This window comes from Acanthisitta chloris, unplaced genomic scaffold, assembly GCF_000695815.1.
Source record: "Acanthisitta chloris isolate BGI_N310 unplaced genomic scaffold, ASM69581v1 scaffold37372, whole genome shotgun sequence".
Classification (NCBI taxonomy): Eukaryota; Metazoa; Chordata; class Aves; order Passeriformes; family Acanthisittidae; genus Acanthisitta; species Acanthisitta chloris.
In genome coordinates, this window is record NW_008659436.1 from 7,370 (window position 1) to 27,615 (window position 20,246).

Below are 20,246 nucleotides of genomic sequence, written 5' to 3' on the forward strand. Positions count from 1 at the left end.
AGTAACTGCAATGGAAGAGCTAGATCAAAACAGATCAGTAAACTGTGTGCTAATATTTACCTGTCTCTGGCTGAAGTCTGAATAGCCTGGAGCAGGGATTACAAGAAGATAATTCAGCTGCTGCTGGATTGCTGTTGCTCTCCTGTGGGAGGGAGCAGCCAAGTTATTGATGTCTCTGAGGGTACCTGCTCTGAATGGCTCAGCAGGCTCATGTTTTTTCCCTCCCCCAATGCACATATCTCATATCTTCTGTGGGAAGGTTTGAGTCAGCTGATGTGCTTGCTCATCAGTGTGGTAACTTAAATTGGACAAGCAAGTGCAAACCTAGGATGGGTTTGGAAAATAACTGATATGAAGATAGTCAAGAACAAGCATCAGGGAAGAACAGTTTGAAAAGGGAATGATTACCTTCAGCTTTTGAATATTTCTGACCTTTACCTGTGGTAATTCACAACTGTAGGGCATTATTGATTGATCAGTTAGTGTTCTTGCTGGGGTACAAGAAAACATGTTATGAAGAATATTTTACTGTGCTCCATAGGTTTGATACAGACCTCATTGCTCGGTGTGTGGTTTCTTCTTTCTGCACTATAGCACACACTTTCTTGGTTGAAATTTGTTCCCACATTTCAGTTAAAATGGATTTTGATTGTGAGGACTTCTATAGGAATATAAATGGTGGCTTTGCTAGTTCCCATATGTGAGGCAAAACTCCAGGAGTTGTTTTAATACATCAGGTTTTAACAGATTGGGACAGTATTTCGGAACATTCTGTCTCCATTATAGCAGCTGTAGGTTGTTTGGAAAGCCTTAGCAGTCTGTGTGAGAATACAGGAGGGTCCATAGGATGGCTTCAGGAACTCACCCTTGCCTGTGTTTTGGTAATAGATTTAAGTTGCTAGTGCTGTGAAGACTTTAAATTCCTTAATTCCGTGGAAGTGGATTTGCTTGGGACATGAACAGTACTGAAGGGTTTTGTGCTGATTCACTGAGCTGTCTAAAGAAATGAGAGGTGGAACAAAACGTGTTTAGGGCAAATCTTTCAAGCTGACTAAATGAGTATCCAGATGTCAGCCCTAAGGACTTTAAAACTTACTTTTGCATGCAGTTCTTTAACTTAAAGCCTTCTCAGGAAAGTTCCTTTCTGGCTTTGTTGATCTGGATCCAGAAAACATTTGCTAAATCTGAAGATGGTATTTCAAAACCAAAAGTTACTGTTTGATCATGACTGTGCAAATTAGAAATGGACCTGAAATACTTGTCACAATCAATTCTGGAAATCTGCTGGTTGAGGTTTAATTTCAGCTATATTTGTATTTCACATCTTCAGAAACACCAAACCTAACACACCTGGTTTTCTCCAAGGGCAACTGTGCTGAGAACACTGCCAAGAAGCTCACTATTTCACGGGAGGAACAAGACACTTATGCCATAGGCTCTTACACCAAGAGCAAAACAGCCTGGGACTCAGGGGTGTTGAAAAATGAAATAGTTCCTGTCACTATTTCAAAGAAAGGTATGGAAAAGTGTGATGAGATGAACTGTGTTTCTCATGGAAAGCTCCAGCACTGTTCAGTGCAAACTGTATTGTTTAAACATGGAGATCAGGAACATGAATTTTGGGTGTACTAAAAATTTTGTTTCACAGAGTTCATGGTGAACAGCAGTTAGTGACCTGTGATCTGGAGTTTGGGTTTTCTTTTTTCTCTAATGTTACATACCATCTCTTCTTCCTTTTTTGTGTAAGTGGAAGACTAGATACTGAATTTGGCTTTATGGCTTAAGGACATCTGTGTTTTAATCTGTCTGAAAGATACGTTCTTTGTCCCTTTTGTTCAGCTGCTGGGAACTATAAATGGATTTATAAATTTGGATTTATAAATCAATAAATTTGATTAAGTTTTCCTAAGCCCTTGTTTCAGCTTGCATTTTACACACATTTAGATTTTCTTTACTGAAATAAATTGTTTAAATAAGGCAGCATTTATCAAATGCTGTGTTAGAATGTCTTAGGAATGGAGTGTTCTACAACATACTGAACGCAATCTGAATTTCAGGAAAGCCAGATACAGAAGTGACAGAAGATGAAGAATACAAACGTGTGGATTTCAGTAAAGTTCCAAAGCTGAAAACTGTTTTCCAAAAAGAAAACGGTAAATATTTTTACATTAACTGATTTTCTGCCACCTGCAAGGATACTTTGTTACAAGGAAGAGTGCTGTTCACAAGAGTTTGAACACCCAGCTTTTAAGTCCCTTAACTTTTAAGTGTCTGCTCAGCTAAAGCAGAGTAATGCACAGCAGCATGAGCTGGCTTGGATTCAAAGATGGTCCAAGCACCTTAAGCCAGTGAAAAACCTCTCGTTTGGATATTTGCTTTAAAAAGAATGAAAACAGATTAGTTTCAATGTAGCTGTTGCCTTGGTCTCTGCCACGTGTAAGCTCTTGTTTCAGTGGGAGTTGCCTGTTGCTTCCCTGAATCTGTAAGTCATAAACCTTTCTGGCTAAATCAAAGTTGTCCCTCATTCCCAGCCCTTTCTAAGCTGGAATTTAATGCCAGCAATGCTGTGGAAGGCATGATCTAAACTGGCACTTGGATAAAGTTACAGATAACTGTAATTGTGCTTGTTTAATCAAACTGATTTTAAAAAAAGGCAACTCATTTTTAGTTAACTCAGTGCAGCAGGTATCACCATACTTTTGAGACCTTGTGTTCAACAAACCAAGGGAAAACCAGTCCTTTATAGGGTATGTGTGAGCTGTATTGCATCCTGCTTTTCCTTCTGTTTAAACAATGCTTTCCCTTTCTTAGGGACAGTTACAGCTGCTAATGCCAGTACCCTGAATGATGGAGCAGCTGCTTTGGTGCTGATGACTACAGAGGCAGCCAAGAGACTGAAAGTCAAACCATTGGCACGGATAGTAGGTATGATCTGTGGGTATGGCCCTGGAAAATACTCCCACCGTGTGCTCTCAGACTGGGAATCCTGGTTGGGTGGTTATCTGACACCGATGATGTCACAGCTGCATCTTCTCAGTACAGTCCTTGAAATCTCAAGTGTTGTACCAGCAGGTTTTTGATCATAAACAGAATTTTCTGTATGTAATAATATGAAAACTCTGAAAGCATTATTGTCTGGCTCACTTACGGCACTGCATTTTAGATGCATTTATTTCATGGACCGTTATCGTCAGAGATTTTCTGTCTTGGCTGGGTTTGCTGCTTGTATGAAAGAAAATCATGTATGGTAAAAACAAAAGGTCTTTAAACAGCTTCTGTGTTGTTGGATTTTCTTACAGCTTTTGCAGATGCTGCTGTTGATCCTATTGACTTCCCAATTGCACCTGCATATGCTGTTCCCAAGGTAGGAATAAAACTGAGTTGTTTTTGAAAACCAACAAACTTCCCTAGCACTGCATTGTTGGTTCATCCCTCAGTGGATCTTCCTGCAATTAGGCTGGAAATTACAGTCATGTACACAAACACAAAGAACATGCGCTTTTCAGAGGATCAAGGCTAGAATGCAGATCTTCAGGGTAACAAATGTCTCACACCTATCTTGAAAGGGAGTATTGTTTAACACTGCTTTTACCAACTTGGAGCTTGTTTACACTGTTGAAGCTTTGCAGCTCCGTGGCTAAAGGGCAAAATAAATGTGGCTGTACAAGGATAGATTCATTCAAAAAGGAACTGAAGCATATGGTGTGAGGCAACACTGTGGCAGTTTACACGTAGGTACTCTAGCAGCAGCCTTAGTGTGATGGAAACGGATCCTTGGCATAGGCTGCTCTTCCTTCTTTTGTGAAAACTCAAGTTTGTGCATCAGGCCCTCGGTTTTACTTTTTCCCACCTGACAAAGAGGTTCCAGGATGTGAATTTGCATCAGACTCTGGGCAGCCTGAGTCACTGACTTCAAAATAGATTATTTCTGTAATTAGCTTCCTAATTTTGTCATAGCAGTAATTATCATTTGTATTATTTTTTCTAGATTCTGAATGAAGCAGGTCTGAAAAAGGAAGATATTGCCATGTGGGAAATTAATGAAGCATTCAGCGTTGTGGTGCTGGCCAATATCAAAATGCTGGGAATTGATCCACAAAAAGTAAATATTAATGGAGGTGCTGTGTCTCTTGGACACCCAATAGGGTAAGTAAAATAAGCACTGGCTTTTGTTCTGCACAGGGGCATTGTTTTCTAGACAAATTGCCAACACTCTCAAATTTAATGGAACTAGGAAGGGTGAAAAAATATGTTATCAAGTATGTAGTTAGTTCAGGCACGTGAAGTAAATTTGAAGGTATCTTGAGAAGAGCATTTTGCTCTTCACAGTAAGTTATGTCCTACTTTGTATAAAGAGCTTGTTACCATAGCTGTGTCTGTTTATGAAGTACAGAACCAAATCACTATTCACATATAGTATAATAGACAACAGTAATTGATCAAGTAGTTAATCTAATAAAACTTACAGCTAAACTAACCTGAAAATAGCAAAGGATATGGTCCAGGGACTTTTATTTTCCTTGCATGAGCAAAGTGAAATTCCAGGTCCTGTCAAAGCATTTTTGGCAGCAAATCCAGGCGTCTCCAAGCAGGCAGGGACAGCCTGGGGGATGCTGGTGGGTCTAGTTTGAAGCTGTGTCTTCTGGTTAGAGGAGTCGATTACCTGCTGTGTTCCCCAACCACTGTCACTTAAATATATCCCCTTAATCTTCCCAAGACTGAGCATGCTGCAAAGTCCAGCACAGATGTGAAATAACCACGTTGTACATGAGGAGCAAGTAGAAGTACTTCATGGTTCATAAAAAGCATAATCCTGCAGGACATGCTGACATCTCCTTTGCAGTATCAACTGCTTCTGATAAGGCAATCACTGTCTTTTGTCTTAAAAGTTAATTTGTCTCAAAATTGTCTTTAAAGTTAATATCAACAGTCTCATGACAGAATTTAAATGCCTGGGTTTGCATATGAGGCTGCAGTGCAGCAAGTTTTAAGCAAGTAAGAAATTGTTTGAAATTAATCATTAATATCAATTTGATTATGGTAGATTTGTTTTAATCTTCTTTGAAAGAGCTTTGCTACATGTAGAGATACTTAAGAATATACAGACTAGCATAGAGGTGATTCGTTTTGCCAGAAGTAACATGGAATTTTTGTCTGTATCTTTGTTTTGTTAACTACTGTAGATAGAGAGGAATAATCTGTATTGTATACAACTGTAGACAAAAAGGTTTGTTTGGTCACTGTTGGTACTGTGTTCTGCCAACTGTCTAGCATGGGTCAAAGTAAGAATTTCCTTCAAACTAAGCTCTACACTTTGCTTTCTCCTGTATTCAGAATGTCTGGAGCAAGAATTGTTGTTCACATGGCCCATGCACTGAAACAAGGACAGTATGGTCTGGCAGGAATTTGCAATGGAGGAGGAGGTGCTTCTGCAATCCTGATACAGAAGCTGTAGCCCAAGTAGCATCAGAAACAGCCTGAAACGTGCTCCGATCAAAATCATGTGTGGTAGCTGTTACCCCTTATTTATCAATCAGTGGATGAATTCTGTAACTGCTATTCTGAGATTTCTGAAAGCATCATTGATTACTGATACAGACACCTGTGCTTTTATTACTTACCAGTGCAAGTTTTTATACAGTACAACTAAAGAATGTCAAATTATGTCTTGAGGCCTGACAATAAAGAATGTTAACTGTGGCTCCTCTGTCACATCTTGTTTCTCATAGGCCCCTGAAAAGGAATCCTCTTGGTAACTCAGAGTGCTGCTACTAGAAACAGCTACTTTCTTACAGTTTTGTTGCTTAATTTTCCTAACTACTCAGTGATTTTCATGGAAAAAATAACTAAATCAAAAGTTGGGTTTTCTACCATCAGGTACATTGAACTCAGCCCAAATGCAAATTTGACACTAATTTTAACAGGAACTGAAAGCTACTTCATGAACTTAAAAATTTTAGCAAGACACACAACTTTTTAATAAAACAAAAATATTTATTCAAGGTGTAAATGCTATGCAGTATTTAGTTACTGGATGGGTTTAATATAAACATCTACTGCATAATATTGGTTCCTTAGGAATCCTTGTATTCTATCTGAAACATTGCCCTGTTGCTGTACAGATCTCTTACAAGAAAACTTGCAATTTTTTTTTAAGACCTCAAGAATTTGAGAAAAAAGTACCAGAAGAGAAAATTCTGCAGTTTTGGAGCAAGGTGTGCTCATTTTCACCCATGCTAGTTAGTAGTAAAATGTAGGCTGAGCTTCTGCCCCCACTTCCAAGAGAGTCTGTGTAATAGCTGACAGCCTCTAACATTAAACAGAAACATCAAATGCAAATTTTTCCACATCTGGCTACAACTGTGATAGTAACAAACTTCTCAGCAGTACAAATGACAGATAAAGAATTGACTTTTTCAACAGAATATGCTGTAATTGTTAAGTGTCACACTGGGGTGTGACCTCACACAAAATACATTGTTTGAAAACAGCTTTTGCATTCAAACAACATCTCTGCATCAAATACTGTAAACATACGAGGCCTATCCAAATGACAGTTCTTGTCTGAATGAGTGGCCAGGAAAAGCTTCATTAGCTGAGAAATGTTTTTTGAGGTTTTACTGGCCTTATGTTTAGCTACTGGTATTTCTGGTAAGTCATTCAAAGCCTTACAACATGGGTTTGACAGTTATGGAGTGTTAGTCCAAGCCAGTTACAGCTGAAGGGTAAGTCCCTTCTGGATTCAGCAAGACCATGGATTGGCCAAGCTAGCTGCCGTGCCTCAGAATGGCAAGTGACAAACTGCCTTCCAGCTCACCTCCTTTTCACAGACTGGCTGAGCAGCTCAGTTACAGAATGCAGCAGAACAGACAACATGATGTACATACAACCTTTCTTACACGTCATTTACACAAATTTACAACTTTGCAAATTAAATGGCTCTGTAATTATGCAAGTGCTTTTTCAAAAATAAACATATACCGACTCAGTGATATTTACACTTAGCAACCTGCTTCAGAAACAGCACAACTTTGCTATAAAGTGAAACTTCAGTGCACTGAAAGTGCAACTTGCCCTTTAGAGTTAACTTTTCTTCCCATGCAAAACCTCTGCATCACACCACGGAGCTTCAGACAGTCCCAGTTCAACTTCTTTTTGTTCATTCATCATAATGCAAAGACAACAAGAACTTGTCCACATCCATATGGCAGCTTCTTTTTCTGGAGGAGAGGGAAGTAACAGCTGTGTTAAATACTAAGAACCTGGGGGTACTGGAGAATCCATTCCATTCCTTTCCTCCTCACCTTCCATCTACCTGGTAAACACAGGTGCACAAAGCTCACCCAGAACTCACACACACGTGTGCCTCCCTGGTATGAGTGGTACAGTCACTCCTGCTGAGCTCTCAGCCTCACCAGGAGCTCACCCAGACTGAGCCCTGCACAGCCCCTCTGCTCTGGGCATGGACTCAGTGTGAGAACAGTGTTTCTCAGTCACAGTATTTCAGGAGTATCCTAGAACTAAGGATGAGGATTTACCAAGTTACACTGTGTCTCTTTTTCAAGTTACCTACATACATCACCTTTTTGTGTCTCACACCTTTGCTATCTGCCCTTAAACCCTCAAGTCAAAGGCACAGTGCTGCAGACTTAGTGACTGGCAATACACAAAATGAGGATTCCTACTCATGGTGATGATGCAAGAGCAGCCCAGCTTCTAATACGGCCTACTTTTGAATTTGGCCTAATTCCTACACTCCACCTAGAAACTTAGTTTGAAGTTAGAATTTAGAAACTCGTTCCCATTTTAGGAGAAATAATTTAGTTTTCATAGGTATGTATTTTAAAGAGTCAGTGAGAGTTGTGTGTATCTGAAGACTAATCTTCAGAAAATTGTTCAGAGTAGGCAAAGTTAGAAAAACACACAATATAAACAGGAGGTGAGGGATTTGCATCAGCACCTCTGAACCATCCCACTAAAAATAGTATATAGATATCTCTAAGATATATTTAGAATTTTAAATAGTGAAGGAAATGCTTGTACTTGCCTTTATTTTCTTCTTTTTTGATGGTGTTGGAGAACTTTGAAGCTCTTTCCTATTTGCAGAACGAGCATTTCTCTCACCCTCACTTAAATCTTCTAGTTTCCTTTTCTTCACCGAGCTCCGTAAGGATCTGAACTGCTGAGTGTTGTCCTTCAGGGGGGTGGCAGTGCTAGTCCTTGCGATGGCTGCGCGCGACAGGATCATCAGCGTGTGTGCAGCCATGCTGACGCTGTTCTCGCTGCCCGTCTCGCTGGCCGGGCTGCAGGCAGGCAGGTCGGGGGTAGCAGGGGGCACCATGATTCTGGGGGTGGTGCTGTCCTCGTTGAAGCGCCGACAGGTCGGTGTCCGTACGCTATCCGCAGTGTCGTCCGTGTGCCTGTCCCCAACTCCGGACGGCGTACGCGGGACTGGCAACTCGCCGTTTTCAGCTGTTTTACCCGTTGGGCTTTGCCACTGAATATCCTGCAACATTTCCATACACTGTTTACTGAATGGACTTGACAGACAAAGGCCTTGGTTGGAACCCTTAGCTGGTTCTCGCTTCGGCTCCTTCGAGGACAGAGAGACGGACACTGCCGATTTGCCACTGCCAGTCCCGTTCGACAGTGGGCCCTGCTTTTTGTTCAGCTCCTGCACTGAGGCCACTGTCTTCTCGTTCCATAGGCCAACGCTCTGTTGGCCGTTGGAGAGTTTGGCACCATCCTGGTTCTTCTGCTTTTCATCGGTGTCCCTTCTCAGTTCGTTTTCTTTATTTGCTGTAGCCTTGTGGAAGGGATCTGAGGGAAGCCCTGCAGTCACCACCTTCCGCTCGGGCTGTGGCTCCTTTGCAGAAGTGTTTCTGTTGCTACCAACTTCTGGCTTGCACAGGATTCTGGGCAATGTTTTATCCTTCTCTCTCTTTGCTACCTGTGCCTTAGCAGAGGAGGATGCAGAGTCAACAGCAAATAAAGTATTTTCGTTTCTTTCTTTCTGAGATGAACTCTTAGCAGTCTGAGTTTGGGTGTTTCCTCCTGGAGCAGGTAGAACGTTATCAAAACAAAGCACTCTCCTGTGACTTTCATTCTGTCTTGAATTTGAGCTTGTGCTCTCTGCTGGTGCAATAGGTAAGTTCTCCTCCACTTTCCTTCCTAGTTCTGCAATGGTAAGCTTGTCTGAGTTTCCAGTCCTGAAAATGAGATGAAAATACTTCATCAACACACTCAGTCTCACTAGGCAAGTTCATTTCAGCTGGCTGGAAGTGCCCACCCACCTCTCAAAATACCCATTTAAAGCTCTCTCTGTTCTTAAATATAAGTATCAACAAGGAAAGACCAGGAGTAAGGGATGGCAACTGCAGAAAGCTCAGAGAATGACAAAAAGGTTGACAAAAAGGCATGAAACAGAGTCGGTACACAGAACAATAGGTAGACTGGAGCTCTTCAGCCTGGAAAAAGAGATGACTGAGGGGAAATGCAGCAGAACTCTGTGAAAAAAAGCCCACAAAAAGACAACTATTTGCTGTATCTTCCCAATCAAAAAACTAGGGGCATCAAGTAAAACTAGCATCAGGTTAAAGACAAACAAGGAGCTCTGGGCGCTGCATGTAATTAACCCTGGGAACTCTTTTACCGTAAGACATTTGTGGATGCTAGTAGTTTACTTGACTTAAAAAGAAACTGAATGCATTCATGAGAGGACAGTCAATCTATCCTAGGACACTACTTATGGAAGTCCTTGGAGCCCAAACTGCTAAGAAGCTGACAGAGTATTCTGAGCAATGCCATCATGCCTGTGCCTTGTACTCTCCACTGTGCATCTGCTGTGGGTTACACGATACAGAGCAAGACAAAAAACTTCCAGTGGGTATCTGGACAACAACATAAACTCTCTGGGGCTTGATCTCCACCTGACAACCAGTCACATTCAAGTGAAAAAGTCACCACTGCACTGTGAACATATCAAAAATGTTTCGCTCTGTCAGCTCACACCACTGTTATGGCTGTGCCCTCTGGCTGGACTATGCTGCATTTCCAAGAGAAGCTTCGGCATCATTCATCTATGCTACTAAGACTCTCCCCATGCAGACAAGCCTTTATATGATTTCCAAGGGGAAAAGCCAAATTAATTTTGGGATGGTAACTTTGGTACCTTTGGGATGGTAAAGAAGGTATGGGTGGCAGCAGCTTGTTTTATTTCCCTGACATTTGAGACAGAGGGTAGAGAAGAGAAATGACATCTCTTTACAGGAACGTTTTGCTCTCTTTGATATGCAGAACATATGTCTAGAGATCAATTAAAGTTAAAAGAAAGCTCAATTATCGAAGTGAAATTAGGCAAAATCTTGCTTCTGTGGCTTTAAAAAAAATAACTACATTTTGCATGTATACTGTACACCTTGGTATATGGTTGGGGTTTTTAATAAGTTGACTTTATTGCTCCTGTTCTCCTCTACTTTACCAACATTTTTACTGAGTTCTGAATAGGCAGGGTTTTTTTTAAAAGTATGTCTCATTTTTACAATAAGAGAACATTTCACCTCTAATATTAAGATTGAACTTACCTCTTCCTACACTCTTTTGCTGATTCCAACATCTTTTTGTTTCTGAAGTCCATTAACGATAAGGAGAGTTACTGCTGAAGCCTTGCTCTCTTCTCTCACTTGCCCAACAGAAAACTAGTACCTACCCCTACTAGCAATTAAGTGATATTCCTCAGTACAAAGTTAGTGTGCTGCTGTCCTCGCCATCTCTGCTCTCAGTTTCCACTTTCTAAAGTGTTCTAATCCACACAGCTGAAACACAGATGCAGAACTCAATCTAATAAACTCTACTGGATTTGGGTCAGAGAATGGTAAAGGCAGTGAGGCTACACTACAAAACCATGGTTACCACTCATTTGAAAAGAAAATCCAAAGGTTTTAGTCACTGAAGTCTCCCGGTAAATCTAATTTCTCCTAACTTGGACTCCACTCAATTTTTATTTTACTACAGAGACAGTAGAAAATAAACACAGCAATACAAAATTAACACAGGAACTGTAACAGCAAAATTCTAGCACAGGCTGTAGCAGCACCAGTACAGATCTGTACCAACACTCCCAGCAGACAGGCAGGACGAAAGAGGGTACTGCTTATGCCACTGTTAAAAAACAGCTGCTCTCCTCTCCACCAATGCTGAATGAAGAAATTCATGGCAGGACAAAGAAAGCATGTTTGAATATCTAGCACTACTGACCTCTGTGATCGAGAATTTGTGTGGTTCAAAGGCTCAGCAACACTTGGTACCAGTTTTCCTGGAACAACAGATGAGGTATTAATGAATGACAATATTCCCAGTAAATAATTTCACAGTTAGTGCAATGGCACTTCATCTGACAGAGGACCAAAAAAGAAAAACCCAGCAACAAAACTGCAATATTTTTGCAACTTTAGAGTTTACAGATCAGCAAAATTCACCAACAAGGTATGAATGAGAAGCTTGCTGTCTGCACTTACAGAATATGTAGGCCTGGCAAGAAATACCAGCTATGCTGCACTTACAAATGCACAGTGGAGATTTCCAGGTAGAAGGGAAATAACCACAGGGAGCTCTCAGTTATCCATCAACAAACCAGAATGCAAACTAACTATGCAATCCTAGTTTTCTTCTTAATTCACAGTTTCATTCTGTTTCCATTTTTATGCATAAGCCTACTCTTTTTCAAAAAGCAGACAGGCTAAAGCACAAGTTGCCCTTATAACTCAGCTTCTCTGTTTTCAATTTTTCTTTATCCCTTCCCAACACTGGGAAATGAACTGAACTCAGTCTTGTTACAATGAACTGTTCAAGGCAGCAATGTCTCAATGAAACATACACAGAAACATACACCTAAAATGGCAAAATGAAAACAGACAGTGAGTCTTTTTGTATAAAAATGCAACACTTCTAATAAATATTTTCCTTAATGAAAAATAAACAGAAATGTAAAGAAAAGTTTTAAAACTGCATTAGAGCCTCAAAGCGTTCAATTTTGGAAATAAGCCTGATCCCACATCTGGAATTACGTGATATGCTGGAAGGACTCTGTAAACTGAGCAAACACAGTCACTGACTGCAGGTACAGGCCTCTCTCAAAGCCATCCCAGCAGTTGCCTGGCAGAGAAGCAGAGGTATTTATAAAACTTGTCTCTAGAACCCTCTCCCTTTCCTTCTGCCCTTCTCAAGTAGGTACCTGCATTAGTCCTGTTTCTTGCTCCAGGAATCTTCTGTGATTTGGGAGGGATGGGAAGTTTTGGGACACCTCCATTGCACACTGGGTTAGCCACAGGCATATGCAGAACCTTGAAAGAATAAAAATATTGGACTACAATTTGCCAAAAGACTCATCACTTCAGCTTTAACCCTGAAAATCTTGTGAGGTGCTACCTGGCAGGCAGGTGCTGAGAATGCATTTCCATTTTGTCCTACTACTGAGAGAGGTATCATTCCCACCATTCCTTGCAAAACTGGTTGCACTGGAGATGTAATTATAATGGCAGAACCTAAAAAAAAAATAAAAAAAATCAAAGTGTTAAAATTGTACAGAAATTAACAATATTTTAGCGAAAAGAAAAGCTTCAAGACAGGGTTTCTTAAAACTTTGTGTGGTCAAACCCACGGGAAGAAGAGCTTCAGCTTCTTAGAAACACCTCTGTCCTGGCTATATTTTTGCTACTAGAAAACATAAGTGTCAGTATTATTTTTAACCTACATTGAATTCTTTACCTAAAGTCTGTTTTCCTTTTTAAGAAACAGTTCAAAATTCAGCTTGAAATATAATAAACCTATCTTAAGGCTTAAACTTTTAATTAAAGTGACTTATAAAAACCAGTAAAAGTAACACTGAACAGCTCACTCAGCTGCCAGACATACAGGAATTATAACACAGGGAAACCATCACAGAATACTAACTGAAAAGTGGAAGACAATTTTTCAAAAGTGAAAAACACCTGTTTTTCTCTCTCTGTGAAAAAACAGTGAATGTAACAGTTGCATAAAGAAACCCTAATGGCAGAAAAGGTCAGCACTCCAAGATGTTGCCCACACAGCTGTATTGGCTTCTGACCACAATGAAATCACTACACACAGAAATTCAACCAGAACTGCAACAAGATTTTAGTTCTGGAAACAAAATGTGTTGATTACAGCTGATTTATAGTTAGGTTTAATATTTGAAGAAGCACTCAAAATTTTTACTGCTGTAGTAATAAAAATACTTGTACTAGAAGATTTTACATAACAGAAATAAATAATGTTATACTTCCATATTTACCCAAATGTACTTTGAATGTAGACTAGGGTTTTGCAAAACAAAACAAAACCAAGGAAGTCATCTGAGAAGGACTAGCTACACCTACTCAGCCATTCAAACTGAATATTGATACCTGCAACATTTATAACAGGAATCTTATTAAAACAAAAAGCCAGAACAATGGAATCATTTCTAAATTTCTCACTGCTAAAAATATCTAATTTAAGCTTCTGAAATATTAGAGGTTTTTTTTTCAGAGCAGCCTGGTCAATGACTTTTGGTAGGTTTTTATTTCATACACTGAAAAAACTGAAAAAAAAAGTAGTTTCAAGGGGCAGACTGAGCAGTTTAAAAATTGTTTACTTTTAATGTGCTAAGACAAAAAGGGAAAAAAAAGAGAACAAAACCATTGTATCAACCCCACATTTTCAGTAATTTTCTAATAATGAGATTACCCTGTGGGAAGTTTGGGGGGATGGTCTGGTTTGCTGGAAATGTATTGCTGGATCTAGGAGGAGTCCGTAACGGCTGTACAGCTGGAGCTTGGGAAGCGAGTGGCATAGAGTTGCCAGGCAGTACAACTACATTTGATGGTGCTACAGCTGTGCCCAAGGCTGCTGGATCAGTCATACAGGTGGCTATATAAAGGTTGCTTGAATTCCCAAAACCTGTGCTTGCTGCTGGCATCAGCTGTATAAATCCCCCTTCGCTGGAGAGATTAGTCGGACCCGCAACTGAAAAACCCGCGCAGTCCTCGTTCTGAGTGTTAACTGAGGTGACCACAGGATCCTTAGGTCTAAGCACAAGGAGATTCTGCTCTGCCAAAGCTGAGTCCACGTTTTTTTCTGTTTCTTCTGAAGTCAGACATTTGGACAGGCCTGCAGTTTTGGTTGGGGATTTGCCTGGAGATGACAATATTATAGTAGGCAAGTTTTCTCCTGTGATGCTGGTAACAGCACTGTTTAACTCCGTGTCTGATGAAATAAATGGATCATCGCTGATGATGATCTTGAGGGACATTATATTAGAAGGATCAACATCCATTGGCTGACTACTAGAAGACACACTGCTTATACTTTTGGCCTCAGCACCTGACTCGTCTGTTGAGGATGCAGACTCTGGGAGAGGAGAGTGGCATATTTCAGAGGTAGTAAGATTATTTTCAGTGGATACTACAGGAATCTTTGTACATGCACTATCACCAGAAGAGAAATATAAATTATCAGCATCTACTTTTGTAGAAGATGAAGGTTCTTGCATTTCCCCTTGCGTTCCCACCGAGTTTGACAGTCCTGAAGGAAGGTTAAAATCTTTCTTACTAGGCTTATCAAGTGTATGTTGATCATTTGAATAAGTTTTGTTAGAAGTATCAACAACTTCAAGCTGCAACTCCGTTTTGTCAAGATCTGAAATCTCCACTGCAGATCCTGCAGCACAGTCTGACTGTGTGCTCTGGTCCTGATGGTCAGAGTGGTGACTAGAGCTCTCCTGTAAAGCACCAGGTAGTGCAGCTGTCTCGTTTGTTACAGCCTGTTCTTTTTCTGCATCTGCTGATGGGCTAGAAATGGGTGAACTATTTTTTCCCAGCAGTACACTGTGGCCAGGGCTCCCATCAGAAGGGCTTCCAGAAAGTGTTTTTTCAGATAGTGATGTATCTGGTGATAACTGACACTTACTTCCAGCATGACTTTTGTTTTCAGTGGCTGCAGTGCCTTCTGCCAATGAAATCAAAGAAATCTGTGGACTACCAGAAGGAACATATTCTAAATTAGAACTACCCTGAGCACTATGACTTGGTGCTCCTTTTTCAATTTCCATAGGGCTCTCACTTTCAGATACTAACGTAGATGACTCATTTGTAACATAAGTGTCTCCATGGTGCTCATTACATTTGCTATCAGAACTCTGTGCCTTGTTAGCTTCAGTCAAACCAGGCACGGAGTCCAAAGCAATTTCAAGCTCTCCAATATGTTCAGGGGTAATGGTTTTAAGTACTTCAGCCTGCGTCCTTGGCCTACAGTTTTGATGCAGTTCTTCACTGGTTGTATTTTTCTTAGCTGTATCATCATCATTAATGCTGGTCTTCACAGCACACGATGCTTCTCCCAACTGGAAATCTTTACAGGACACTGATTCTCTAGAATTATCACCTGTAAAACAGAGAATAAATTAGTTCCATAATTATTAGAACAGGTGATTCTTTTACAGTGTTTTAAGAAACAACGGTTCAATGGAAAACTGTTTCACATGAAACTAAGTGGGAACAATGCTACTCATCCTTACTTTCATGCTGAGTGGAAAAACACATAAAAGATATGGTTACATATATTAGTTGATCTGGAAAACTGGTTTGTACATTAATAAGAAGTGTACACATAACATGGGAACAGCTCAGGACACCAAATCAGATTTCCAGAAGCGCAAAAATCACGTCAGGATAATGACCCCTTGGCTCTATTGCTCATATACTTTCACTAAATATCTGCTCCTGACAGACTGTTGTTAAGAATGGTGCAGACAGACTAAACATACCTTTTGTCCAGTGTAAGTCTCTTTCTATGTATTAATTAACCAATACATTACAGAATAGAGATAAAAGATTATATGGTTAGATGTAAAAATATTGTCTTCATGTGTTAGACAATGACTACTGCAAAGCATCTCTGTTTTGAATGCGAAAACAGATTTGCCAATAGTTTGGTTGCATTTAGGAGCTTATCAAGTACAGCCTGTGAGTACACTGAGGGACTACTGTTAATTTTAATTGACTGAAACTTTCTAACAGACCAGGTGTATCCATATGCTCATGCAATGTAAATGTCAGATGGCATATCAGCAGTGAGAACAGAAAGATTTTGAAATGTACAAACCGTTTGAAAATATTTTCACAATGAAAATTCAACAGACCAGAAGCAATCTTAAAGAAAAAATAAAGAACCTACATCTGCTAGTTTCTTCTGTTCCTAAAGAACTCTCAAATGTTTCCAGGCTATCTTCACCCACCAGAATTCCATTTTCTACTCCACTCTGACCAGAAATACCAGCAGGTAAGGTCTTGTTCACTTTGCTCTTTCCTATTTTCAAAATAAAACATGAAGAATGGTTAAAGATGTCATTTTACACACAAATGCGATTATTACATTTTAAACGAACCATAGCACAAAAATCTCCTTATAGTTAATGTGGAGATATCCCTGAATGGACATATAGAAGAACTTTACAACACCAAAAAAGTATCAACTCTCATCCTTTAGACCAGAAGAGTCTACAATAACAGCAATAAAACAATCACTGAGCCAGCACAAACCCAGAATTAAACCACAGGAACATGCTGTAGTCTGTATTTATGTATAAATGTATCTAAGAATCTAACTCTGAATTGAGGGACACCAATTCATGCAGTCCATGTCTCTTGCAAGAGGACTGCTGAATTACTTGCTTTGTCAAGCAAGACTTGGGAAAACTCATCATTCACAATTTTTTCAAGTAACAGTACAACTCAGTATAATGTACACTACCATAATCAAACAAGTCAAAGAGAGCCTGAAAAGCTGGATCTGACTCTGTCTGCTCTAGAATGTCCTGTATGGCCTCTTCTGACATATGAATTTCACCCTGAGAAAAGACAAGATAAACAGAACTGTTAGACAGTTACTTCCATAACTTAAAAAGGAAAAAAAAAAAAAAAAAAAAAAGGTGTTTTCTTTTCAGATTGTTTTTAAAACTCTTACTTCTGCTCAGCACAGAAACATAAAGACTAATGCTGGAAACACTTCTGCCACAAATTTAATGTCTGTTAAAACGACTAGTGACCAAAGTTTAAGAAATAAGGTTCCCCCACAATCCAAACATCTGTCAGGCATTACATGCTGCACATACATATTATTCTCCACATAATGACCAGCACTGACCAATAAGGACTCGGTCCTGGGCTACACTGGATGCCTAAGCAGATGGCATGGATGCCATGATGCCTAGCCAACCACTGGTTAAAAAAAAACAACCCAAATTAACTCTAATTCCTTAGGTTTGAATACATCTAGAAGACAACACTAACCAAAGAGAAGTTTTATTTCATTTATCCATTCCATGTTCTGTAATATAACTTCCAACAACTTTTCTGTGGAAGGCAGTTGGAAGGCAGAGCTACATGGGACAGGGCTCCAAGGCCCCTGTTTAGAGCTGACTTGTTTGGTAGAAGCTCAGGAATAAAATTAGTGGGGGACTCAAGAACATCCTCAAGTGTTTAAATACAAAGTTTCTCCTGACTTCCTGGAGATCCTCTAAGCCCTCTACAGTCTTTAATACGGTGGTTGTAAGGGTGGATATCCCATGTGATATGCTTTATTATTTTGTCTCAGCCACTTCAGGTAAGCTGTACTGGCAAACAGAGACAAATAAAAAGGAAGGAGAGGAAGAGGAAAGCTGTCTTAAGACAAATGTGAATAGGGCAACACCTACCTGAAGTCCAAGGATTTCATCAATTGAAGTCTCCTGTTCCGTGGGACCAGTGTCTGTCTGTTTAGGGGTGTGCGCAACGCTGGCATCACTGGAACACATCAGTCATTAGTTCAGAACTCAAAAATAAATCAGGTAAGAATATACATTAAGTTTAGAGGCTCCTTTTATTACCTGCCCAGGAATTTGTTAATGTTCTCAGCAAGCTTCTCCTGAAGAGATTTGTTGTTCAATATTTTTTCTCTCGCATTTTCAATAACCAGTTGCTGGAAAACAGTTTTAAAGTGATCAGGCTTCTATTTTTATCATCACTAGAAAAGAAGCATGAGTTTCCAACCAAAAAACACCCCAACAATTAAAAAACCCGATTCAAACAGGGAAGAGTTTTCTAACAGAGACAGCCAATCTGTGACCACATGACATAGCTATGAAAATCATCCCAAAACATTCCTGTACTTCTACTCTCCTAAAGTACAGCAAGGCTTATAGTGCTTTCTAGTTTCCGTTCTCTAAAGACTTACTGTATTCTGATACTTACAGGTATCTTAGCAAAGCAAATTAATCAAGAAAAACAAAACTCTACATAATGATGCCATCCTTATGAGTTTAGTACACTGAAGAGCTAGTTCAAATACAAACCAATACATTTATCTTCTAAAGGTAGTTTCTAAAATACCCAAGATGAACAACATGTAAAAGACTAGTTCTCTTTAGTTTGAATTTGTTTCCGAAATGTAAAAACCTTCCATAAACATATACTCACTGGGAAGTTACCATCAATTAAGTCTTCAAGGGGCTCACTTTCTTTTTCTACTACTACTTCAGAGTCTTGAGAACTTCTAGCTGCTGAAAGAGGTCCAGATGTTGCCATGCTTTTCCTCTTCTGAGAGTCACTGTAACGTTCCAGAAAATTTATGATACATTTTACGAGAACATTGCAAACAAAAGACCTAATGGTCAGTAAATCAAGTGTTTCTCTTCCTTCTTAGCAAACAAGAGATTTTTAATCACCAGAAAATGAACTACATATTGAGAATACAATAAAAGCCAATACCTGTTTCATTATGTCGTATGCATCTATTGCGTCCGACTTCATAGAAGTTACAAACAAATATACAGACTGTGGGTAAATAGCACAATGGCAAATTGAATTCCATGCCCACAACTCAGTACTTCCCCTTCCCTCCTCTACATGCTACTTTCAGTGGTGGTACAGGTCCTAATTAACTGCCACTCATAAAAACTTTTTGGGCATTACCACTGAAAACAAAGACCTCTCAAGGAGCAGCTGTGGCCAAAGAAGGAAACAAATGTTAGGTTCCCTAAAAATTTACATGATGGATAGGAAATGCAATGTTTGATATGAGATCGCAGCGTAGGCTCTTCTGCAAACATTAAATCAGCAGTAGCACTAAAACCACTTATATACAAAAACAAAATCATGCAGGAATAGAAAGGACTTAGAAAAGGTATAAATTAGTAAGCATCTAGAAAAGCAGTAAGCAAAACCACCAACTAGGATTTAGTCAGGAACAAGGACAGATAAATGGAACACAAAGACCAGTTAACTCAAAAAAAAAACCAAAAAAAACAAAAAAAACAAAAAAAACAAACCACCCCCGTTTTTAGCACTACTTCTAGTGCAAATATGAATTTTTTTTCCTGGCAAAATTTACTGAAGCCAACAGTTTCACTAAGATAAATGCACATTTTTATCAATGCTAAGAATTTTTGTAATTGAAAAGGATATTTTGGAAGGATGGCAAAGTCTCAGCTCCAAAATTATTTGCTATGTCTAATACTGGACTAGTGTATACACCGACTCCACATAAAGAAGCACAAGCAGCCTCCTATCAGCCTAATGTTAAGCTCTTTGACTTTCCTTTCCTTTGTGAAAGTTCACACACTGGCCAGCCTCAGTGGATCTTAAATGTGAAACACTCCACCATTTAAGAAAATTTACACTAGAGGTTAGAACAGCGCAGAATTTCTAAACAATCTTAAAAGAACCAAATCAAACCCACACCCATGGTTACCTTTTTCGTCTTCCTGGAGAAAGCAAGTTTGAATGGAGCTTTCGTTCTTGCGATGTTGGAACTTGAATGTGTATGAAACCTCCTGCTTAATAAAGGGAAAAACAAACAACAACAAAAAATAAATCATGATGCCAGTACCTTTTCCAGTGACACTGTTAGAGCAATACAGAAATCTACATATTACTTAGTATGTTTCAATCAACTCCTGGGAATTCATACAAAATAATTTGGTACTACCATGCAAATGAGAACTATTCCTTTTAACTGTATCACAAAATAAACATCTACGTGATGTTTATCATCTACATCTGCCAAGACAAGTGTTTTGGGTGAGGGTGAGAACATGGGACAGAATAATCACAAATTAATGCACTTCTGATCTCTGACCTCACATCAGCAAGGAGGTATGTAAGAGCCATTGCTCTTTTGGGCACTCATAGAATCAAACCAGGTTGGAAGAG

At 39.5% G+C, this 20,246-nt stretch overlaps 2 protein-coding genes across 2 annotated transcripts in view; one reads left to right on the top strand and one right to left on the bottom strand.

Annotated features, from left to right (window-relative positions):
- ACAT1 (acetyl-CoA acetyltransferase 1) overlaps positions 1-5,697 on the top strand; it is a gene marked incomplete at its 5' end in the record, with an annotated part of 12,005 nt that extends 6,308 nt beyond the window's left edge. Inside the window, 6 exons of the mRNA XM_009069391.1 lie at positions 1,366-1,516; positions 2,058-2,153; positions 2,812-2,925; positions 3,300-3,364; positions 3,989-4,146; positions 5,335-5,697. Of these exons, the coding sequence (XP_009067639.1) occupies positions 1,366-1,516; positions 2,058-2,153; positions 2,812-2,925; positions 3,300-3,364; positions 3,989-4,146; positions 5,335-5,455 (705 nt within the window). The remainder of the gene's footprint in view (positions 1-1,365; positions 1,517-2,057; positions 2,154-2,811; positions 2,926-3,299; positions 3,365-3,988; positions 4,147-5,334) is intronic.
- A 2,320-nt stretch (positions 5,698-8,017) lies between these two features.
- NPAT (nuclear protein, ataxia-telangiectasia locus) lies at positions 8,018-19,867 on the bottom strand (the record flags this gene model as incomplete). Its single annotated transcript, XM_009069392.1, has 11 exons — positions 8,018-9,209; positions 11,257-11,314; positions 12,233-12,341; positions 12,427-12,542; positions 13,747-15,441; positions 16,234-16,365; positions 16,810-16,906; positions 17,753-17,840; positions 17,924-18,045; positions 18,570-18,642; positions 19,786-19,867. Coding segments are annotated over 11 exons (3,764 nt in total), but the record flags the coding sequence as incomplete, so codon positions are not given.
- Positions 19,868-20,246: the final 379 nt, after the last annotated feature.